At 41.9% G+C, this 22751-nt stretch overlaps 1 protein-coding gene across 1 annotated transcript; it reads right to left on the minus strand.

The window, feature by feature from the left end:
* Positions 1–7016: 7016 nt before the first annotated feature.
* On the minus strand, positions 7017–21651 carry SLC26A3 (solute carrier family 26 member 3). Its single transcript, XM_040062349.2, has 20 exons — positions 21521–21651; positions 20568–20707; positions 20347–20457; positions 20098–20255; positions 19189–19353; positions 18353–18505; positions 17513–17595; positions 16553–16700; positions 16310–16423; positions 16118–16195; positions 15599–15694; positions 13936–14042; positions 13610–13679; positions 13429–13521; positions 11652–11747; positions 10810–11043; positions 9091–9145; positions 8445–8590; positions 7623–7688; positions 7017–7040 (listed from the first exon to the last, which is right to left on the minus strand). The coding sequence occupies exons 1-20, from the start codon at positions 21649–21651 to the stop codon at positions 7017–7019; spliced, it is 2268 nt and encodes a 755-aa protein (XP_039918283.1).
* Between the last annotated feature and the right edge of the window lie 1100 nt (positions 21652–22751).

A 22751-nucleotide genomic window follows, 5' to 3' on the forward strand; every position in this document is an offset into this window, starting at 1 on the left:
TGGCCAGTAAGTGTCAACTGCTTGAAAATCTGCTTAGCTGTAACATACTTCTTTCTAAGAGAGAGTTATTTGGTTTGGTTGCTCTGAAAACTAATTTTAAATAAAATACAGTGGTGAAGAAAAAGAGGCCGATTGTGATAGTGTGCTATGAAATGGGCTGGTTGAAAATTTACTGCTTCTATACATGTGAAGGCAAAAATGGCTCTGCCAGCATTCTTTTCTTTCAGTAATTAACAAACGCATCAGGAACTGTTGAGGACCCCTTCTGTCATGGTGAAGTTGACTGGGAGGAGGCACATTTATGTTACAGCACATGAGTTCATCTGGGAGGAAATCTGCGTGTCTGATTGTTGTCCTTTGACTGCCAAGCCAGGCTCAGACCCGACACAGCTGCGTTACAGGGACTCGCTCCAGTGCCGGCTCGCTGCGCTCGGACACGCGCGGCTTCCCGAGGGAGAGCTGTGCACCCACTTCACCCCTGCTCTGTGTTTGGGAAAAGGACATTTTGGAAGGAGCTACTACCTGCCAGTCAGAGGTGATGAGGAAGTGAGACAACTCTTCCCATCGTGCTGGGTGTTTGAAGTAAGTCAGGATGCAAACTTCTGTTAAGTATTCTCCCATGTCTTGACCCAGATGAAGAGTTCAAAGTATTTCTGTGTCCAGAGCTATTCTTGAAGTTACTGTTGAAGTGCTTTCCTGAAAATGCTGAGGCAGATGAATTAAGGGAAAACAGCAGTTTCTGCTCTATCAAGAAGCGCAAAAGATGAATGTATCTCTATCATCGTCACTGTAGATAGCGTATGAGAGTTTTTTCTCTGTATTTGTGACAATGGTGACATATGTCATAAGGACGATGATGTATTGCCCAAAAAATCAGTGGGATCCCTTGAGCTGGTTACTGGCCATGGACCAAAAGTCTGTGTGGAGAACTTAACTGAAAAGTCATCCTATGTAGGTAGGTCTTGGACTTGAGTCAAATTTCTATGTCATCTTGTAAGAGGAAGACTTAATATATTTTTTTAATTATTAAATCTGGGTTAGATTATATATATATAAATCTATTACCTATGTAACTGAGGTCACGGTTGATGTTTTCATATTTACAAAGTTTAAAAGTGCTTCCTCTGGTTGAAACCCTGTGTTAACTTTTTTAAAAATTTGTTTATGGGTTTGGTGTATGTTTTAGGGTGGTTTTTTCCTTGATTTGTTGGTGGGTTGTTTGGGTTTTTTTAAACACCTGGTCATTTTACTGAGAGGTTACAAAATTCATGTGTTATGTTTAATTGTGTAATTGACAGTGTTAGGAATGGTGAGATGTGATTTCTTTGGATTCCTTCTTACTGTAAAGACAAACATTTGAATTTGGTTAATTATGTTTATTTTGAATAAATGTCCTTGTCTCTGGCAGTGACCTTTTTCCTGAAGCATTGCCAAGGAGATCTCAAGTTTTAAAGAGAACTCTGACATTTAAATTTGTCAGCCATTGCAGGTTCCTCTAAGAATGTCACATAAGCAATGAAAGAGAGTTTGATGGTTTGTGTTCACCATGGAAAGAATGAAAGGGCACCAGCAGATGGCCTGAAAACATCTGTGATTTAGATACACTTTATCCTTGATTCCATCTCTAACTTTGCCTAAAGAGTTGCCTGCAGCCATGCGTGCTTTATAACCAGGGGGCCCATTGTGTGAACTATTCTTTCTGTTTGTGGTGGATTTTTTAATACTGTTATTATAACGACTGGTTACCTACATGTGATAAGTCATATTTTTCATGCTTTTTAAAAAGAAAAAACTGTGAATTATTTTGTTTTGGAACTGATCCAAGAGAATTATAAAACCTTACTGGATGAATTTTCCACTTCTTTTCACTTCCCGCTCTCAAAGATTGTCAAAAACTGTTAGTTAAAAACTGAAGTGGAAGTAACTCCACTATTACCTAACTCCACTTTCAAATTTGCACATGTAGCAAGGGAGAAAAACTGTCTTTTCCTTAGTGGATATCAGGTGTTCTCAAAAACACATTCCTGGATATGCTTTCCATGTGGATCAAGTCTGAGCACACCTCTCTCTTCTTAAACTGTTTTCTGCTCTGTAAAACTTGTGTCTGATTTTGAGTTGTTTTTCTCTGTCTGCATTGCTGGGCTGCTGACAAAAGTAGGCACAGGTTCACAGCAGAAGGTTCTGTCAAGCCTGGGAAACTGGAGGAGCACAGTGGATTGGAGCTGTAATGGAATATTGAATGTATGGGAAATAAGTTTGAACTTCTCCTCTTCATATGTGTGACGGAGAGTCCAGCAAAGAAATATGCAAGGTTTGGATTAATTTTTATCCTGGTTACACTTCTAAAGTAAATATCAGTATTATACAAGTTGTATTTACCTTCGTATTTAGTTTATGGTGTTAAAAACAATTCTTAGCAGCTCATGAATCATCCTGATACAGTAATTGTCCCTTCACAATTGTGAGCTTTTGCACTGTGTTCAGATATATTACACTCACACTAATGATTCACACTGACTAGTGTGCAAACTAAACTGCCTACATTTGTTTGAGCAATGTGAGTGAAAATAATGATGTTTAAATCCCCATTTAGTCCTGACGTAGCCATGAGACACCAACTTTAGAAACTTTCCCTACTCTAAATGGGATCTCTTTATTCTCTTGTGTATGAGGCATTAATTTATTCTTTTTTAAAATTTATTTTCAGTGTAGACTCAGTTCATGAGTGCAAGAGATTAAAATACTAAAAAAATGCAGGATACATCCAGAAATGTGTGGGTGGAATAGCAGCAGGAAGCTGGTAAATTAGCTTAGTCATTATGAAGCTTAAGTGAGTAATTTTGATAATACAATTCAAGCGTTTCTTGAGTGCCAGTAGAACTCTTTGTAATACACTTCTGGTAATGGGAAGAGTGATAATGTCTGCAGGCAGGCAGGAATGTTTCCATTTTTATGTAGTAATGTTTCACAAAAGAATTTCATCATAACTGCTTAGAAAAAACCCGCAAATGAGTAACTAAATAGAAGTAAGTATGTGTCAGTCGTCAAGAGTTTTCTTCTGTTTAATTTGTGAAAACCAATGCTTGAACACACTTCCAAGATAATTTATGGTGAATTATTTCCTCCACTAAATAAAATCACATAAGTGCTGATGATTGTTCTTTAACTTATTCTTTGCAATTTCTGGGTCAGGTAAACTTTCAGGCATCTTCTTAGGAAGCAGAAAGGAACAATGCATACAGACTGAGAAAACAAATTCTCCACATTCAGCATAGGGATGAGGAATAGAGAACTGTAAGTAGCATTTCAGTAAAGAAGTGCTTAAGGATACTTCTTCCTTAATAGTAACTGAGTTTGAAATTGAAAAAAATACAGGTTTGCATGTTATAATCCTCCCTCCATTGGGCCTAAGACCTTGAATAAACAATTTTAATTTTTTGTTTCTTTATTTCACACTGTACCACAAAGTGATAATCAGCTTGAGAGTAGGCTTGAGCATCACTGGCTCTGTGGCTTCTCCATTTTCCATCCCTCTTGCTGGCTGTAAAATTGTTATTTAATTACAAAGCATCTGCACTGTGCTGGAAAGAGATAGGCTCAGGATATATGATGAGGAATTAACATGATACCTGTCAGCTCTCCAAAAAGCAGGTTTGGAATTTGCCTTTTTGCTTAATTCCTGAATAAAATACTAAAATGTAGTATATGGTAGTGTTCTAACTGAGTAGCAACGGCACCTGATGCAGGATGTTTAGAAACCTAAACAGCCAGGTTTCTGAAGGTCCCTGTCTAAAAAATACAGCAGTAAATCTGCATCACCACAGTATCCCACAACAAGATGTTATAATCTGCCTGAGGGTAAACTGCCCAGAAAAATGCTAGTACTGGAATAGCAGAGTTGCAGAAATAACCAGTACCTGGAGGGAATCTCTCATAAAGCATCAGAAGTAAAATTGCTGCTGGTGTCAACATTGAAAAATAAGGAGTAGGGTGATTCAGGAACATGGCAAATAGCTGGTAGGGTGTGACATGGGAGTGCAAAGCTCTCTGGCCAAGGCTGTCTATATGCCATGTCCATTTAAGAAATGCTGAATAGTTTTGGAAGGGGGATTTATCCTCTGTGGCACTGTGCTGTGTCAGAAGAGTCATTAGTACAGAAATTATTTTTTCTGAGATGTGCAATTTAGAAAATAATTTTTTTTTATTAACCTGAAGCCTGTCAAAAAATCCCATATGATTTCCAAGTGTAGTATGTGGAATTCCACCAGAGTCTGCACTTCATATATTGCTTTTGATAGAGATGTTTGCCTGGGTCTGTGTAGGTACATACGAGCACAGGACTGAAAAGAACAGCTTTGTTCTTTTGTCTGACAGTTCATATTACACTGGTATGATGTGGTATCATGATTTTCATGATTTTCATTAACATGTTTATGTCTCATCTTAAAAGCAGTTTAGTTTTTTGCTCCTCTTGTTCTAGCTGGAAAGGATCTCACCACCCTAAAAATGAGGAGCAATCTTCTAGTATCTTGTTCATGTTTAAGTTTGGCCATTTCATTTTTTTCCCCATTTCATTTTTTTCCCTTTACAGGACAATATTATTTTTTTATCTTGCATAACTTTTCCTCTCTCCTAGGTTAAACCCCTGTATCTATTTCTCTTTTCGCCAGTCTTTAGATACAGGCTCTCCATTTTACAAAGATTCTCACAACAATTTCCTTCATTAACATTTGATTTCATCTTTCTTGAACTGGAGAGCTCAATCCTGAAGTTCAGAGTATTTAGAGTGAAATTTCCCCTTTGCATTGCACAGTATCACAGAATCACAGAATGTGCTGAGTTGGAAGAGACCCACAAGGATCATCAAGTCCGATGCCTGGCCCTGCAGAGCAGCGTCCCTGCAGTTCACCCCACGTGCGTGAGAGCACTGTCCAAATGCTTCTTCAGCTCTGTCAGGCTGGTGCTGTGACCACTACACTGGGGAGCCTCTTCCAGTGCACAAACACCCTCTGGGGGAAAAACCTGTTTTCTAATATCCAACCTAAACCTCTCCCAACACAACTTCAGGCCACTCCCTCAGGTCCTGTCACTGGTCAGCACAGAGAAGAGATCAGTGTCTGCCCCTCTTCCCTTCATGAGGAAGTTGTGACTGCAGTGAGGGCTCCCCTCTGTCTCCTCCAGGCTGAACAGACCAAGTGACCTCAGCCACTCCTCATACGGCTTCTTCTCAAGACCCTTCACCATCCTTGTTGCCCTTCTTTGGACACCCTCTAATAGTTTAATACCTTTCTTACGTTGTAGTGACCAAATAACTTTCTTTTTCTGGAAAGATCTATTGTGTTATACTCTATGTTTTTTGGAAGACTGCATTAGAAGGGCAATTCGGCAGCGTGCTAATTGTACCTGTCTTCAGGTACTGCTGTGCTGATTATCTGGCACACGACAGGCACTTGACAGTGAATCTGCTGTGGCATGCTCAGAAGAGCAGTGGGTTGGTACAGATGCTCACCATCCATCTGGTGTCTGCAGGAAGCAGCATCTCTGTGATGCCACTGAGGTCCACGTCTCCCACACCAGATCAGACACATGATCACCCACCATAGAACCACAGCTTGTTATTCATCTGCAAATGCATGAGTGTTTCCTGGAAGCTGAACTTTTCTACTTCTGTCTTCAAGTATCACTTCCTAATTCTTTCTATATTCAAAATCTCCTCATTTTAATACTGACTTACAGCTTAGTTCATTAGCAAAGTTCATCAGATAACTCCAGATTAAAAAAAAAAAAAAAAAACACCAAACCAAAAAAACAAACAGATCTTGTTTTTAACACCTTCATACTCTGAAGATAAAAAAATGTAAAAAATGTACTTCTGGTGTGCATAGAACACTGTCTCCTTCCCTTCAGCCCTTCTTTGAGTTCAAATGCACATTTCTGGCCACCCCAGCTTGACTGAAAGTCAAAACTAGGCTTTGAAAACTAAAAACTTATGATCTCAGAGTGCTGTTTCTTTCAGAATCCAGTAATGGTTCCATTTTCCTCTAGATTTTTATACCTCTAGCACTTACTATGTGAAATTAAAAGTTCTGTCACTCTGGGCATTGGGTGTTATCTGAATGTTGTGATGTAGCTCATCTTCAAGCCTTAGACTTCCAGCAGTAGTTAATTGACGCAGTTGTGCAAACTGGGTTGTGCAGAGTATTAGAGTAGACTCTTTAAGCTGAAGCCTTCTGCCCATCTGTCCATAGATCCAGGCAATTCAGCCTGCCCATCGGGCAGCTCCACACCCACGGCTCCTCCAGCCAAGTTCTGGGCCCAGGGTCTGTGCACAGGCTGGGTCTCACTGACCATGAGCTACCCTGGTGGGGCACGGAGAACTGCAGCTGTACAGTCACTGAAACCGTGGTGGTTCACTATTTATGTATATACAGTGGTTCACTATAAATGTGTCCTCCCTTGTGCGCTTTACACAAGCCCAATCCAAATTGTTTGAATGAATCATGTTTTGATCTGAAAATCCTGTTTCTTTCCCGAACGATCTTCATAATTAGATACATTAGTCACTATGTACACTGTGTTTATGCTTGTGGTAGTAAGCTGAGAGCAAGTTTAACTCAGTCTACTAAATATCTTACAAACCATCAAGAAAACTTTATACAAGTTATATACATGCTGAAGATAAAATATCAGTCCTAACTATTATTCTGTGGTATCCAATACAAGATTTCAAATATTTATAGATTCTCAAGTAACTGTACAGGTTGTCTACAAACTGTGGTATAAAATAAGAAAATCTCTGTGATTTTAGCCTCCATATATATACATAAATACATTTATATATACAGAGACACATAAAGACTAACAAGCCCATTCCAAAACCTGGAACATGACCATATGTAGTAAATCCTTCTTAAGGTATTTAAAAGTATCCTTCTGTCTTCATGCTCATCACAGCATCCACATTCATCTTCTGTGATACTGTGTTGCCGGAGGATATTATACTTAGGAAATTAAGTCTAAAATTTCGTTTCTGTTGGAATCTGTAGGGAATAAAAAAAAAAAAAATTCCATGTTCTATAAGAAATAGCCAGTGTAGTTGTAATCTGGTAAATGATGTGTAAGTGTTTGATCCCCTAAAGTATTTGTGTGGGAAGACTGGGGTCTTGCATTTCCTCCTTACAGGTTTGCCCTTTGTGGGATACCACCCTTCTCTCTGCAATGGAGGGCTGCTCGTGTCCCTTCCTTATCGCTGTCTCCAGACTCCCCTTCTGCCTGAGACATTTAGATAGGATGGACTACTGCTCTCTGCCACAGGGGCATTCTACCAGTGACTTTATCATGGAGGAGCTGTGGTGGACAGGTGAGGCAGGCTGGTGAGGCAGCCTTTGCCTGCCTTCCCTCTGCTCTGTGCACGCTGCAAGGCTCGTGAGCCGAGCCCCATCCCTCTTACTCCTGTAAGGCTTTGTTGTAACTCAAATCCCATCAATAAACTGTCTTTCTGCCCTGGGCTGACACAAGAGCTCAGGTATGAATATGCTTTTGTTATTTGACCTAGCCATTCCCATGAGCAGCTTTTTTGGGCTGCATTCTCTACAGCAGGAGGGCCATAGCCAGAGCCTTACTGTGCACTCCCGGCTGCGCAGCCCATTCCTGGGGATGATGACACAGTCACTGCTTCTACTCTTCTCCTGCAACGAGCACAAGAAGTTGTGGGTTAGGAAATGGATTGCTTTTCTTTTTCTGTTTCTCCTTTTTCACATTAAAGAAGGTTTTGATTTTTAAATCTCTGGAACATGCCTGGGAAATTGACACAGAAGAAAGGAGGCTCTCACTTGCCTGGCTTTTATGACCCCCACCACATCTCTGGGTCAGTGCAGAAAATCTGGAGCAGTTCATTTATGTGGAATCAGGCAGTTTCCACATGAGCAGCATTCTGGCTCTGGTACATTTAAACACATTTATTGTATGCAGGATCCTTTCTTGCTCTTGATTTAAGAACACTCCCAGAAAGACCATCACCAAATCTGTCAGTACAAATTTATCCACACTACTTTAGCACTCCTTTTGAAGACAGGGCTAGCAGTATAAAGTCTGCCTTTCAAGAGCCACTGCAGCAAATGAAGCAGTCTCTGCTGGATGGGTGACCACAGAGGACTGCTGCTGGATGGGCACTCTGTTCTTCCCAAGGAGGTGACTTGAAGTCCACAGCCAGGCCAGCCACTAGTGAGAATTATTCACTCCTTTCACAAATGGTTTTCCACACACCTGAACCAGGAGCCACTCCTGCATTTCAATGTATTGGAGATCAGCTGAGTTTTAATGACTGTCTTTTTGAAAATAGAGGCGGTGCAGCACACCCAGCCATAGCAGTGCAGGGCGCTGCTGGGAGCCTGGCAATACCAGAAAGGCACTAAAGTAATGAAAGATGAAGATCGCAGTGTTACCTCAGTAATCTTTAATTTGGGGGAGTTGGCTATCTCCTTCTTCAGCAAAATGTGCAAAACTGCATCATGAATGGTGAGGAAAAACATGGATGGCTTAATCTCTTCATCAAAAAATGCGCTTCTCTCCAGTTTGTCCAGGAGGCCGTCTGTGAGGGAACAAAATCAAAGTACAAGGTGACCCACAGGCCTTAAAAAGGAAGAAATTGTGTACCCTAGGTACGCCCACTGAGTGAACACGGGAGTTCCTGGTATAATGCACTATTTTATTTACTAGGGCGGATGGCTTTATGGATATCAAGAGGATGGAACATAAATGCCCATCAGTAGTTCCTTGCTCTATGCCAGGCAGGAAGGAATTTGAGCCCCTTTTCTTATTTAACGCCTAGCTCGGGTGCATGGTAGTGGGTCCTGCAGCCCAGAGCTGTACAGCACAGCAGTGGCCATAGGTAAAAGGAGCCATCACACACAGTCCTTGCCTTTTGGGGACAGCGTGGAGGGACAACACCTCCACTTAGTGGGACCTGTTTGCTATCCAAGACTGGAAGGTAAAACTGGGCCATCCTCCACTGAGCCATACTCACTGGTATGAGGGGAGGCAGTGGGATGAGGCATCTGTGGTGATGCCAATGCAAAGGCAAGTACTCACCATGTGCCCCAGCAATGTAAACGTCAATGTCGAGCCGGACAAATTCTTTCAAAGTCTGTTAAATCAGAAGAAAGCACCATTTAGATTCTGCTAGGCATGCTGATTACCATTATAGTGATTAGCCACAGCACATATACCAACCACCCTATGATGTTTAAGATCTATGATGGTAAGTGGCTCTAGACTCAAACTCTGTTCACACAGAGGCAGGACAATCTCTTCACACGGCTGCAGGCAGGGATGGCCAAGCTTTTTGAAAAGAGGCAGTATTGAAAACATTTAGCTCACAGGGAAGTAGGTGATCTTTTATAAGATGTATGTCTTTGTTGTATCTACATGATATATGATGAAACTAAAAAAATTATTTCACAACCTTCTGGGGGAGATTTTTGTAACTGAGAACCTGAGCAGAACTACACGGTGGGTCTTTAGTTCCTATGGAAATAGATTTACACACCCTCTGTGTCTCTAGACAGAGCTGCTACTGTTGAAAATGTTGTGCCTTTTGGTTTGTTCAAGGTCATTTGGGGAAACAAAAGCAGGAGCAGAAATGGAATTCCAATGTTCCAACTCCAGCTGGGTGTTTAAAGCCATATTTCATAACTACATATCTGTAAAACTTCCCAAAATCTTACCAGGTGAAGAAAGCATGCCACAGCCAACACTTTAATTCCAAGACAATTTATATTGATTATTTAAACCATTTCCTAAATGTTTTGTATAGAAAATGTACATTCAAATTCACATAAACTCAAAGTTTGCCACTGGCCTTCCGGTCCATGTAGCAATGCCTTTAAGAACCAGGCGACAAACACAGAATAGAATCATAGAATGGTTTCAGCTGGAAGATCATCTTGTTCCAAGCCCCTGCCCCAGACAGGAACACTTTACACCGGAGCAGGTTGCTCAGAGCATCATCCAACTTGCCATTGAACAGTTTCAGGGATGGAGCATCCACAGCTCCTCTGGGCAACCTGTTCCAGTATTTCACCACCCTCACAGCAAAAGACTTCTTCTAATCAGGACCTGCCCTCTCATTTTAAAGCCATTGCCTCTTGTCCTGTCATTGTATACCCCTGTAAGAAGTCCCTCTCCATGCTTTTTTATAGGCTCCCTTAAGTATGGAAAGGTCATACAGAGATCTCCTCATAGCCTTCTCTACTCTAGGCTGAACAACTCCAACTCTCTCAGCCTTTCCTTACAGGAGAAATGCTCCAGCCCTCTGATCCTTTCCATGGCTCTCATCTGGACCTGTTCTAAGATGTCCATGTCTTTCCTGTGTTGGGGACCCCACAGGTGGTCACAATACCTCAGATGAGGTCTCATGAGAGTGGAATAGAATCTCTCATGAGAGTGGGAAGAATCACCTGCTGGTCACACTTCTTTTTATGCAGCCCAGGATATGGTTGGCTTTCTGGCCTGTGAGTGCACATTGCTGGGTCATGTCCAACTTTTCATCCACCAGTGTCCCCATCTCCTCCTCTGCAGGACTGTTCTCAATCCATTTACTCCCCAGCCTGTATCAATACTGGGGATTGTCCTGATCCACTTGCAGCACCTTGCACTTGGCCTTCTTGAACTTCATGAGGTTCAGATGAGCCCACTCCTGTCCATGTCCCTCTGGGCACCATCCTGTCATTCATGTGTATCCCTCAAGTGTAACTGCATTTGTAAGTTTTTCTTTTATTTGACCACTGTTTGTCTTGTTACTGTGATTACCTTTCGGAGGACTGTCATGGCAGAAAAATCAAGGAAGGACACTGATGAGAAATCCAGGATGATGCTGTGGAGGTTGACCTGGGGCACAGTGATGCCAGGGGGGAGGTCAGTACTCCAGTTGATCCGAATGGGCAAGTCTGTCATGATGGTAGGCTGGTCCAGCTCCTCTATCTTGTTGTTGTCTAACTCTTCATCTGATTCATATGTAGGGTTAGCCATGCAAATCAAGCCTTTCTGTGTTGACATAGAAAAGTGTCATAATTAGTTCTCTTCTTTAATACCCAGCCAAGGTAGTGGTACTTCTTACACAAGGGCAAGAGTAATGGCAAAGCACAACTGATCTTCCCAAGAGACAGAGCAGATGCTGGAAAGTGCTGTCTCCCCATTGTCTGGAGAAGTATGGAAATTATTTAATCATCATCATAATCACTTAATGATGCTTTTTATTGTTTTCTGAAGACAGCTGTCAGATACATTTTAATTCAGTAATTTTGGAACAAGTCAACAGAAGGCACGCAGGATTTGAGCTGGGAAAAAACCAGATTTATCCTACCACTAATGCAGAAAGATATTCACCTCTATGGGATCTTATCCTGCTATTTGTTGCCAAGCAAAGCTCCAGTGGACATGTACAAGCTCTGACCATGGTAAATCTGTAGGTCTCTAACTGTGAGAGCCATTTAAAACATTGGTTTTTAAATGTGTCTATATCATGAAGTGACAACTTGGGGAATAGTGTATCTAATTAAGAAGGGAGGCTATGAGACCCTTCTCTTCCCTATAAAACCAGGGAGCTAGGTTGCTTAACTCTCCCCTCACCCCCAGGGGGTTGCCTTACATACTGGTGTCACTTGCAGCTCTCCTCTCTTCAGCATCTTCCTAATCTTCCTCAGAGCTTTATTGCGTTTCCTCAGGACTCTCAGTGGGTTGAAGCCAACCTGCAAAAACAGCACTTTGAATAATTGTAAAAAGAAACACTTCTGTGATACCAGTGCAAGGACAAAGCATCTCATACGGCTTTTTGTTACAGCCATGATGACCGTAGTTTGAACTTGATGTTGTCTACCACTTTTCACAAATTCAAACAAGGGCTCTCTCTAGGTTGGAAGGGGCTCTCTCAACAAGGTTGGAAGGATGTCTACAGGAACAGCTACAGATGAGGCAGGGCTATCTGTGCTGCTTTGGGACACCAGCATGGACAGCATTAGAGCAGTGACAGTGCTTAGCACAGGCCACTACCTACAGCAGGCAGGCACAGTGCTGGCATGTCCTACTCATCTGCATTATGAGGTGGTCACCCAGGTGACCAAGATCAGAGAGCTCATGGTTTTTATCTGCTTTGTGGGTCATCCACCCACTCTTTTTCCTGAAGAAGAAAGCCAGATTTTATTATGTTGGTTGCATATGTCTCTAGAACCTCTGAGCTGGTTTTAACAGAATTAGAAGGCAGGTAAATTAGGCTAATAATAAAATCAGACTAAAATACTAAATTCCTGCAAGTCTCCTGCCTCATCCATCTAGTGCGTAGAGGAGAAAGGTGTTAGAATTATCTGTATTTGTAGAGAAAGAGTGGTGTGAACATCTGCAATCACAGAAAAAAAACAAACTTCAGGCTCTTCTGAGGTGAAAGACAAGTGCATGGAGAACCAAATGTGTCAGATTCCCTCATTCCTCTGCCATTTTCAGTCCTTAATGTGAAGAATGAACTGTTCATTACCAGTTCTCAGGGGAGTCACTGCTTACCAACTCCCCACTAAGAGCAGCAGGAAGGGGAGGTTATGGTGCAAGCTGTGTTTGGGCTGAGGATGGTGGGCCTCATTAACACACTGGGGGCTCAGGGGTCCTGGATCTCTGTGCTGGTTATGGAAAGACTGGCTGCATTCACCAGTTTGTTATGAAAGATGTTAAGCCCTCTTTGATAGAATGACTCCGTTTGACATTCTTCTGACTGTTGTGGTTACATTCTTGGGGCAAGATGAGTAAACTAGGATTTATGTTGCCCTGATTTTCAGCCTTCTGATTGTTTGCATTTTTGTAGCGGAGTTTCTCACGGATTGTAACATCAACAAAGTGATTGTTTTCGCATTCCTCTCTGAGGAGGGACAATTGATGGACTTCTAGTTTGACCAGTGGGGTCGGAGAGGTGGCAACCTCATTCTTCAATCCCTGGTCATTGTCCAGAATCTATATGAATCAAGGTTGAGAAATAAACTGCCCTCTTTTTGTTCTGACAACAGACTGCGTGAGTGAAGTTCTTTTCGTGTCCTCTAGCGACAGATTTATTGTGTGTATATAATACAAGAGAAAACAAAACAAAACAAAATAAAATAAAATTCCCTTTTATATTATCTATGTTTGCACTCCTTTTTTGTTAAAATATGTATTGTTATGGTATAAGTACAAATATGGCATAAACATTGCTATGGTGTAAGTTCAGCACGAGTCAGGCTGTTCTCTTTCTCAGGGGTGTGTGCATACATGTTATATTAGAGTAGTGGCGACAGTATAATGAAAATTCACCCTTGCACTGTGGAATGACTGCATACAAGTTATTGGGAAACTGTATCCAGCTTAATGCATCATGTTATTCATATGTTCAGAACAGCCCCAGACACTTACAGCAGTGATGAGTTTCTCTCTGAAGAATTCAATATTAGCGAAGAAGATTGGAGAGGAACATCTGAAAATCTTCACTCCCTCTGGCTCATAGATCTGTAAAATGAAGCAAAAGTGTCAGTTGCAATGTTTGCTATAGAAGCACAAGGGCAGCAGGTGGTAAAAAACATGAGGCATTTCTTACATCAGTGTAATCCTTCCTGTTTCTGTAGATGTTACTTCTCCCAACGTTGGCCAAAACAGTGCAGCTTGGACTGTGAACAAACATACACACAATTATTGGTGTCCCACATCGAAACCTGAGGGATGGGAAGGATCAAATGACACCTCAGCTGGGCTGGCACACTGAAGTAAGCCCCACATCCAAAGGTTTACACGTATAAATTATTTTTCCATGAATGGTTGCTGGACAGACCAAGGCACAGGCAGGGTTGTTGTCCTTCTCTGTACAGGAGGAGATAATTTATAACAGGAGGCCCTGGGATATCAGTGCATTCAACAACTACTCACAACTGGGAGCGGATCACCACCGTCAGCAGCTGGAATGCCACAGCTGTTGCTAATCCAATATCCAGGCCAAGAATGACAGCAGATAAGAAAGTCACCACCCATATAACCTGCAAAGAGACCGTGGATGGCAACATTTTATAAGCATGTCAAGAACCTGGGTCATGAACTTAGGGTAGGAGCAGGAATAGATCTCAGATCTGGTCCAGGAAGTCCATCTGCTTTTGGTGAGTTGTTTTTTTGTTTTTTTTTTTTTTTTTTCCTTGAAAAACAGGTCACCAACCAGCACCAGGGAGTGTTTCTAGGGACAACAATTTCTAGACAATAAAGGCTTAAAAATGGGATAGGTAGTTCACTAAAAGATCAATGAAAATCCAGCAGAAAGGCAAGATTGTGAGAGTCGAATGTTTTCTCTGACACAAAGTCCAGGGTTAAAAGGTACCAGGGTTAAAAGATGAACAGAACTTGCAGCTTTTTGGTCTTTAGAGATGTTTATTCGGTTTCTTATCTCAAGGTCCGCACATTGCTAACACCTAGCTTAATGCGCTGGAAAACACAGCTGGTGACAATGCCGGCCAGAGAATTCCAAGGTTTTTTAAAGGTTTCTGGTTCAATTAACTCTATATATTTACAGTTTTGTGCCAATAATTGCTACCTATTCTAAACACACAATTTCTGCATCAAACCCATTCTACCAATGTCTTTGTGCCACCGTTACAGCAGAAAATGGAGTAGAAGAAGAAGATGAGACACCGCCCAAAATCCTCCATCTTGCTCTCATCTATCTCCGTACTAAAAACCCAAAACTACAAATTTTCACCCTATGACAAACTAAAGTACTATTATTTCAAATCTTTGTTGTTTTTAATTCATCTCTAAGTGCTGGAAGTTCTTCCCATGGACTAAGGTCAAAGGCAATGCTTTCCTGGGGTCCCAGCCAGGGTCTCGGACCCCCTAGGGCAGCTCGAGGGATTTTCCATGAGCCCTGGACCCCAACACAAGATTAGAAGTAAATCAGAAATCTGGTAAAACTGAGAGCTGTAAATGTGCAAATATAGGCCCTGCAAGTGTACACGACTGATAAATGACTAGATAATACTGAAGAACTTTTAGCCACAGGGCTCAAAGCATTTTCACGGGCCAAATAACTGCTTGATAGCTAGGAAAATGGAGGCCTGGAACCACTGGTGAGCCTAAATTTTCTGAGAAGTAATGAGTCCTGCACTCTAGCCACAAGCTTTACCATTTGGAGTAAACCCTTCAAGTCCTAGCCTTCATTTGTTACTTGCTGTGCACCTTCCATATAACATATTGTGTGATTGTGAGAAAGTGTCCCTGAATGCTTAGTCAAGACAGTAGATATTTGGATATTTTCTGTTATTTAGGCATTTTCTGTAACTGTCCTCTCTACTTGACTTTATACAATGCACTATTTTAATAGGTTTTGATGAAATGGATGAAAACTAAGTTAAGAGTGAGAATCGACTCAAAATAAATGAGAGAAAATGGAAAACATAAGCAAGGGGCATACCAGTAAAAAAAAAAGGCATGCAACTATTGTACTTTCTGTTTAGTGAAGTAAAACAGGGATAAAAAGAGGAAAATTTGTATGATAGATTACTTTTGCAGAGAACTTAACTTCTGATGCTTGTGAAATTCAACTTACACAGTCATATTTGTCCTTTCTCCAGAGGATCCTCACTTCCTTGAACTGCATGAGCATTCCTTTCAAATTACCAAGAGCCAAAGATGCAAGGACTGACTGTTGAAAAGACCAAAACACGTTCCATGCTTAAGCAAGCAAAGAAAATGTAGAACATTAGGAATTAAAAGATCATACAAATAGGGCCAAAGTGCAGCTGAAAGGCCAGGGATCTACTCCCAGTGTGTCACTGCTGCTGGGACATCCTAAGCTATGGTGCAGTGCAGGTGTCTGACTTGAAGCTGTAAATCCCACATTTTTTGGCACCTGAAAGTTGGTGGTGTAGTTTTTGGTCTTTGGGTATTTGTGCTCCCTCTGAAGGACCAGATGTAGTGGTCCTTTCTGGCAGAATGTGGGAAGAAGAACCAAGCTTTTGAAACCCTAATTGGCTCCCACTGAAGTCTAAGAACACTCACAGTGTTCTCACAGAGCAGTCCTGTCTTTGGGAAGCAGGAGGAAGCATTAGATGAAACCAGTGAATACCTTCTGTAATGGTGCCAGGAGAAACCCAATGGCCAAGATCACAACCAAAACAACGATAGATGAGATAATGCCAGCAATCTGCAGGAGAGAACAATTCCACAATGAATAAGTGCCCACAGTTATTATGGTTAGCTAGAAAAAAAAAAGAGATGTCTTTCATTAAATGCCATCATGACCTGTTGTTTTCTATACCTGTGTTTTGCCTCCTGTGCTCTCCTGCACACCTGATCTTGACAGAGCAGTGCTGGAGGCAAATCCCTTGAACGATCCACCAACTATATTACCCAGCCCAAAAGCAATTAGATCCTGAAATAAAAATAAAAGACTGTTTTTAAGAGCTGGTTCGTGACAGTTATTCACAAGGCAAAGCTGTTCTCAAATGATTTATTTCCCATTGATAAATGCAGTATATTGATCTCTGTGCTATTTGCCTACCTGGTTGCCATCTATTGGGTAGTCATGCTTGATGGAATACACTTTAGCCACAGAGAAGGCAACTGCAAACCCAACGATTGCCATGGAAATGCCGTCACCAATACATTTCTGGAGGATGCCTACATCAGGTGCAACAGGAGCTTGAAACCTGAAAGACAAAAAACTCTGCTCATTAAGGAAATACCTAAGGGTCTTTTGCAGATCCTAGGGAGAATTCCATTCTGGACCTTTCTTCCCCTTATTTTTTGCCCAGTGAGCTGAAATCTGAAGAAAAGAGATACTCGAGAAGAAATAATTTTTCCTCCGCACACTTCACCTACTAACACCCCTGGGGCTTCAGAGACCATCCCAGACTCACTCTGCTGTCCTTCTTCCCTCTTTTTAACTTAACTTAACTTGTGCCTCCTGATTCTTTATGCCAAAATTCTGGCATAGCCCGATGAAGTTCATATATAGATATATATACTATATGTGGAGAAATAATCTTTATGTGCCTATAGTTCTGGACAGGCAGATGTTGAGGCCTCTGGTGGATAGTGGTGCTGAGGAGATGCTGGTGGCTGATCATGGGACCAGGCAGGAGAATTGTGCAGGGTCCTGGTGGCTTTCCAGGGCTGGTGGTGCCTGCTGAACTCTGCATGTACTGTGAGGGAAACGGAGGAGTTCAGTAGTGAGTAGTTCAATAAAAAGGACAAACATCAACTTCCTGCTCACCAGCTGCCTCAGAAAGTGAGGGACACAATTATTTCATGTCTCTGTGCAGTCCTTGATGAGTAGGAGATGTGCTCTAGTGTGTAACTTTTGTGTACTGAAAGCGTGTCATATCACTGAGAGAAAAATGTTTGCTTATCTACAGAAAGAAGATGAAGCAGATAATTTTTATCAGCATAGCTGAGCTCATTTAACACTGCCGAGCTAAAGAGAACATTTTGCTCCACTGGTGAATTTTAATTCACTTACCCTTCCTCTAATTTTCCGACAATAGCTACTCCAAATTTTTCTTCAAAGTTGACAAAATGGGAAATCAGTGCTGCTAAGACTGTCTGAAAGATAATTAAACCACACCTCCATTAGGCACATTAAAGCAAGAGTGTGAAGAATGTATTAAACACTGTTACTTTCCTTCTCTTACACACCATACAGCCTCACCACCAGTGGCAGAATTATGCCCCAAGTTTTCACATCCCTTTGCTGTTCATATGTCATTCCTGAATGATCTTACAGGTATGGGTTTACATTCCTAAACCACACAGATGGTAACAGAATAACTTACTAACAACAGAGATCATCCCATCCAGTATAACAGGTATGTTCTAACAAGGTGGTGTAATGACTCTGGGGGAAAACCAGTGCTGCTTGAATCTATACAACATCCTCCAGGAGTTTAGGGGCTTGCTGCCCCTGTGAGGCTTCCTCCACCCCTCTGCTGCTCAGAGTGGCCAAAACCTGCTGTTGGAGGACAAGACAATTTTGTGTGTGGCCATAGATACCCAGGATTTTAGTGTCTGCTTGCAGGTGTGGTGCAGAAGTGCCTCAGGCATGAGACTGCAGCTGGCTGGTGTCAGAGCCAGTTCTGTTCAAGGAAAAGAAAATCACAGTTTATAACACCACAGATATGTTCAGTTACAAACAGCTATGTGGAAGTAAAACATCTCACAATAGCTCCCGAATGCTGTACATTTTTCTTTATAGCAAAAATTATAACACAACATTTAATGGATTACAGGAGAAGAAATAGTTAAAACTCTGCTTCCTATGTTGTAACACGGAGCAATTGCAAAATCAAAGGAAGTGACTCACCACAAGGAGTTCAATCGGGATGGGAGTTGGTAACTTTTCCTTGTATCGATCGTTCATTTCTTTCACCACAAACACGATAAGCAAGACAATCAGTGATGTGACAAGGTCAGCAACATTTGTTTTTGTGATCTGGCTGAAAAGGCTCTCCAGAGTCTGCAGAATCAGGAAGAAACATGTGGTGTTTTAGAAATAGTTGTGTTCTGGCACAGTAGCACTATCCCTTCCAGAAGAACCTGTATCTGAACGGCTCTAAGGATTCTGCTGTTTGGGATTTATTCCCTGTGGTATGATAGGGACCCCCATGCAAGTCCCCATACATGTATGTGCAGCTGCCAAATGATGAAGCATCTGCAAAAGGCCCTTTCCATTAATTTGTGACCCTCTCCTCCAGATTGGCCCCTGAGGGAGGGTTGGAACAACAGGCATGTCCGTGATAGGAAATGTGAGCAGTGGCATTGCCGGGCAGGTGTCTTTCTCCACTCTTTCCTTCCTGTCCTTCTTCTCCCTCGTTTCTCATCCAACGGCCCTCACAGGGTCATATGCAAATCAAATATGTATAATATCAGTCCAGGAAAAATGAATAATTAAATCCTTACGACAGAGTTGAATGCTTGATTGAAATATGCCAACACAAAATAGAAAATATTATCCAATTATCCCAATGGGATGTAACTTGGTGCTTGGTAATAAAGATTGGTCAAATACTGATAACTTATCTTTCATTTTTCCTCCTGCTTTGCCATTTTTCTGCTGAGTTGTTTTTACTGCCTTGTGATACACAGACAGAAATACATCACGGGTATATCAATAGCAAATAATGAACAGCTAGCACTTACATAGAAGATGCCAAATGGTTTATTAAATCCAGGGACAGGTAGCTGAAACATGAATTTCAGTTGAGATACCAAAACATGAATAGCTGCAGCAGTTGTGAAACCACTGATTAATGATTGTGATAAATAAATAACGATGAATCCAAACTGAAAAATTCCCAGGAGCAACTGAAACACAAAATGAGCATAAGTCAGTGGGATTCCTTTGTGGTTTTAAGCAATCTATGAAAGAAAGACAGACATATTTAATGAAAGCAAAGGTTTTCACCTAATCCCATCCATCCAGATATTAAGGAATGTACTGTCACCAGACTTGCAACAAAAGTTGACATTTAGCAACAGAGGACATAATACTAGTAAAAGTAATTGCTACAGCAGTTAAAATCCATTCTTTTTATTTTATAGCTAAAATATACAACCTTATTTACAGAGTTTTCAGTTCCTATATTTTTAAATGGTAGAAGTGTTTCACAAAGCAAAAAATGTATTAGTATGTTAGGAAGGGAGGAACTGCAGGAATTCTTTATTAGGGAGTAAAGATAAAAGTTCTTTTTTAAAAAACAGATCCAAATATTTTACTGCTGCACAGCAGAACTTCTACTCCCGTTGGTGCATCTGCATCATTCTCATTACTTTCACAGTTACTTTTTTCCTGTCCAGCAGATTGTTTTTTGCTGTAGGTGTAGGTTGCAGCTGTGTGGGCTGTGGGCTCAGGGCTGTGCAAAACCAAGGATCTCACAGCACATGTGAGTGTCTGGACACTGGAGGGAACAGGATGTCCCCTAATCAGTGAGCCAGGCTCAGCAAGAGGAAGAAGATTTCTTTGGTGACCACAAAAGCAGAAACCAGAAAGGAAGGTCAGGCCACCCTCCATCTATTCACATAGGTGCACACACACATACATTTACCAACCTGAATAACCCCCGAAAGGAAGGTTACAGATGCAGCCACCATCACCCTCTCATCGTTTAATGCTGAGGTATTTGTGGAATTGCCATTTCCAATGCTGTCATCAGGGACCAGCCTGGTGACGACTCCTCCCACCATGAGGCTCAGGACAGGGAAGGGACCTGAGCAGCACAAGGCACTTGTTAAGAGCTCTGAAGAGGCAGCATGTACTTCTTCATCAGTGAGGAGGGTAAGTGGTATGCCTGAACTTACCCACTGAGATATGTCTCGATGTGCCAAAGATAAAATAGACCAGGACAGGGAAGAATGCTGCATAGAGTCCATAACTAGGGGGGACATTCACCAGCAAAGCAAAGGCCAGACCTGTAAAGACAGAGGCCCAGGGAAAGTGGTGTGTGTTGCAGGCTGAAGCCAGCAGTGCCTTGGCAGCTGGCTTAGCAGGCTGTGTCAGGACACAAATTTCCCAAAAGTACCTTGCAGCACAGCCACGAGCCCCGTGTTGATGCCAGAGATGATGTCACTCAGAATCCACTCCCTGAAGCGGTATGCTGGCAGCCAGGACACGACTGGAAACAAACTCAAAGCAATTTTTTTGGCCCTTTGTGGGGAGCAGCTACAAAGGCACAAGGGGACAAAATTTTGTCAGTAAACAGCTTGGCTGAATCTCAGCCTGTTTCAGAGAGGTGAGGAAAGGGGAAGGATTCAGGTTCTGGCTGTCAGAAGTCAAAATCTCACCCAGACACAGTCCTGATCAACCTGCCCTGCCATCTGTGCTTCAGGGTATATCCAGTGGCCTTCAGAGGTTCTCATAGAACCCTAGAATGGTTTGAGTTGGAAAGAAACCTCTGTGGCCATCTAATCCAAACCCCCACCCCAGTAAGCAGGCATGCCATCTGGGTCAGGTTTCTCAGAGCCCTGCCCAATCTGACCTTGAACATGTCTAGGCACGGGGCATCCACCACCTCTCTGGGCAAACTGTACCAGTACTCTCCACCCTCATCATAAAAAAATTCTTCCTGATATCCAGTCCAAACCTACCCTCTTTTAGTTTAAAACCATCATATCTTGTCCTGTCGCAGCAGGCCATGGTAAAGTCTAAGTCTGTCTTTCTTACAAAACCCCCTTAAGTACTGAAAGGGTGCACTAAAGTCTTCCTAGAGTCTGTGCTGCCAAGGGCCCAGAAAAAGAGAAGCAACCATAGATAAAGCTGTAGGAAGACTTCTAAGGGTAACAGCCAAAATCCAGAAAAATCTGACACTGAATTTAGTTAATGAATTTACACTTGCTATGTTGGAGTGGGAGATGGACACCTCCAAGATGGAGTCCATGCTGTCACTGAGCAGTTAGGACTGTTTCTTAGACCTAATTAAAATAAAACAACAAAAAACACCCCCCAAAAAAACAAAACAAAAAAACAACTCCTCACCTAAAATAGAGTTTCAGGTGATCCCAAAAGGTTTTATGGTATCTGTGCAATTTCTCATGCTCTTCATTGAATGCATTCTCTGAGTATACAGGTCTGGCTATAACATAATGGTTACCCACAGGTTCAACCATTTCTCCTGAAATGTCAGGATACGATGCTTACTTGTGTGTGCTCCTCTCTGCCCCAGGCACTTAAAAACCTGAAATGAAGAACAGAGTTAGGTCTTTATGTACTGTGGGGCAGGTAGCCATAGCATAGCTGAGTGAGCTCCAAACTGAGCGTTACCACCTTTGAAGATCAAAAGAGGAATGGTTGAGACACCTGCTTCACTTTGCCAAGGTGATCTCCTCCTCCCACTTGCAGAGCAGTGTTTCACTGGAGCATGAAGTATTTCTGATTCTAAAGATGCAGTCAAAAACTTGCCAAGACGGTTTTTGAGTTAACTCTGACTCAGCCATGTACAATCAAAAACTTCCTCCCTCAAAGGAGATTAATTTTCCAAAGAACAAAGAAACAGATCCCAAGCAGTTTCTCTTTGTGGCACTGCTGGGAAGGCTGGGAGCTCACTGTAACCCACACATGAGGGGAAAGGCAGAACACAGGCAGGGCTCAGCCATCCTCTCTTGGATTCACAGACAAGGCTGAATGTATTGGGTTGGATTTGTGTGACAAGGAGATCAGGCTCCTTGTTAATGTTAATAAAAAACATTATATTCCTGCTTGTTATTTGTAAGATTTATTTCCACAGATTGTCTGGACTGCTTCTCCTCTGCTTCACGTTCACAAACAGTTGTTGCAATGTTCTTACCTGAATGCTATTTTCTGTCTTGTCCCAACCCACATTTGCAGGTTTGTACTGAAGAAAAACTGCCCTGAGTCACTCCACATCATTTCTGGAACCCACATTACACATGAGAATGAATTTGTTCATCACACACTTCAGTCAATACCACTGGGTATTTTGCAGCCATTAGTTGATGCCATCACTGTGCTGCTCAATGTGCTGTTATGTTTCTCATTATGCCACACATTCTTCCCACATTAAATTCACCTAAAACCTGCACTATCAAAAAATATTTCTCTCAGTCAAAACCATCATAAAATATTTAATATAGTACTAGTCCCAGACAGAAGCTGTGGAACTTGCTCTTTGTAGCAACAGTTGGACTAGACAATGATTGTAAGATCCATCCAGCTGGAACGAATCTGTTTGATCCTGTTCTATTTTGTT

This window comes from Hirundo rustica, chromosome 4 (genome assembly GCF_015227805.2).
Source record: "Hirundo rustica isolate bHirRus1 chromosome 4, bHirRus1.pri.v3, whole genome shotgun sequence".
NCBI lineage: Eukaryota > Metazoa > Chordata > Aves > Passeriformes > Hirundinidae > Hirundo > Hirundo rustica.

Bases quoted from the DNA above. Each gene is read 5' to 3' on its own strand.
- SLC26A3 (XM_040062349.2), bottom strand. From the start codon at position 21,651: ATGGTTGAACCTGTGGGTAACCATTATGTTATAGCCAGACCTGTATAC. The intron at 20,256-20,346 runs GTAAGTTCAGGC...TGTGCTGCTCAG, and splicing joins ATCGAGACATATCTCAGTGG to GTCCCTTCCCTGTCCTGAGC. The intron at 7,041-7,622 runs GTAAGGCTCTGG...TATTCCCTACAG, and splicing joins TGCGCAGCCGGGAGTGCACA to ATTCCAACAGAAACGAAATT.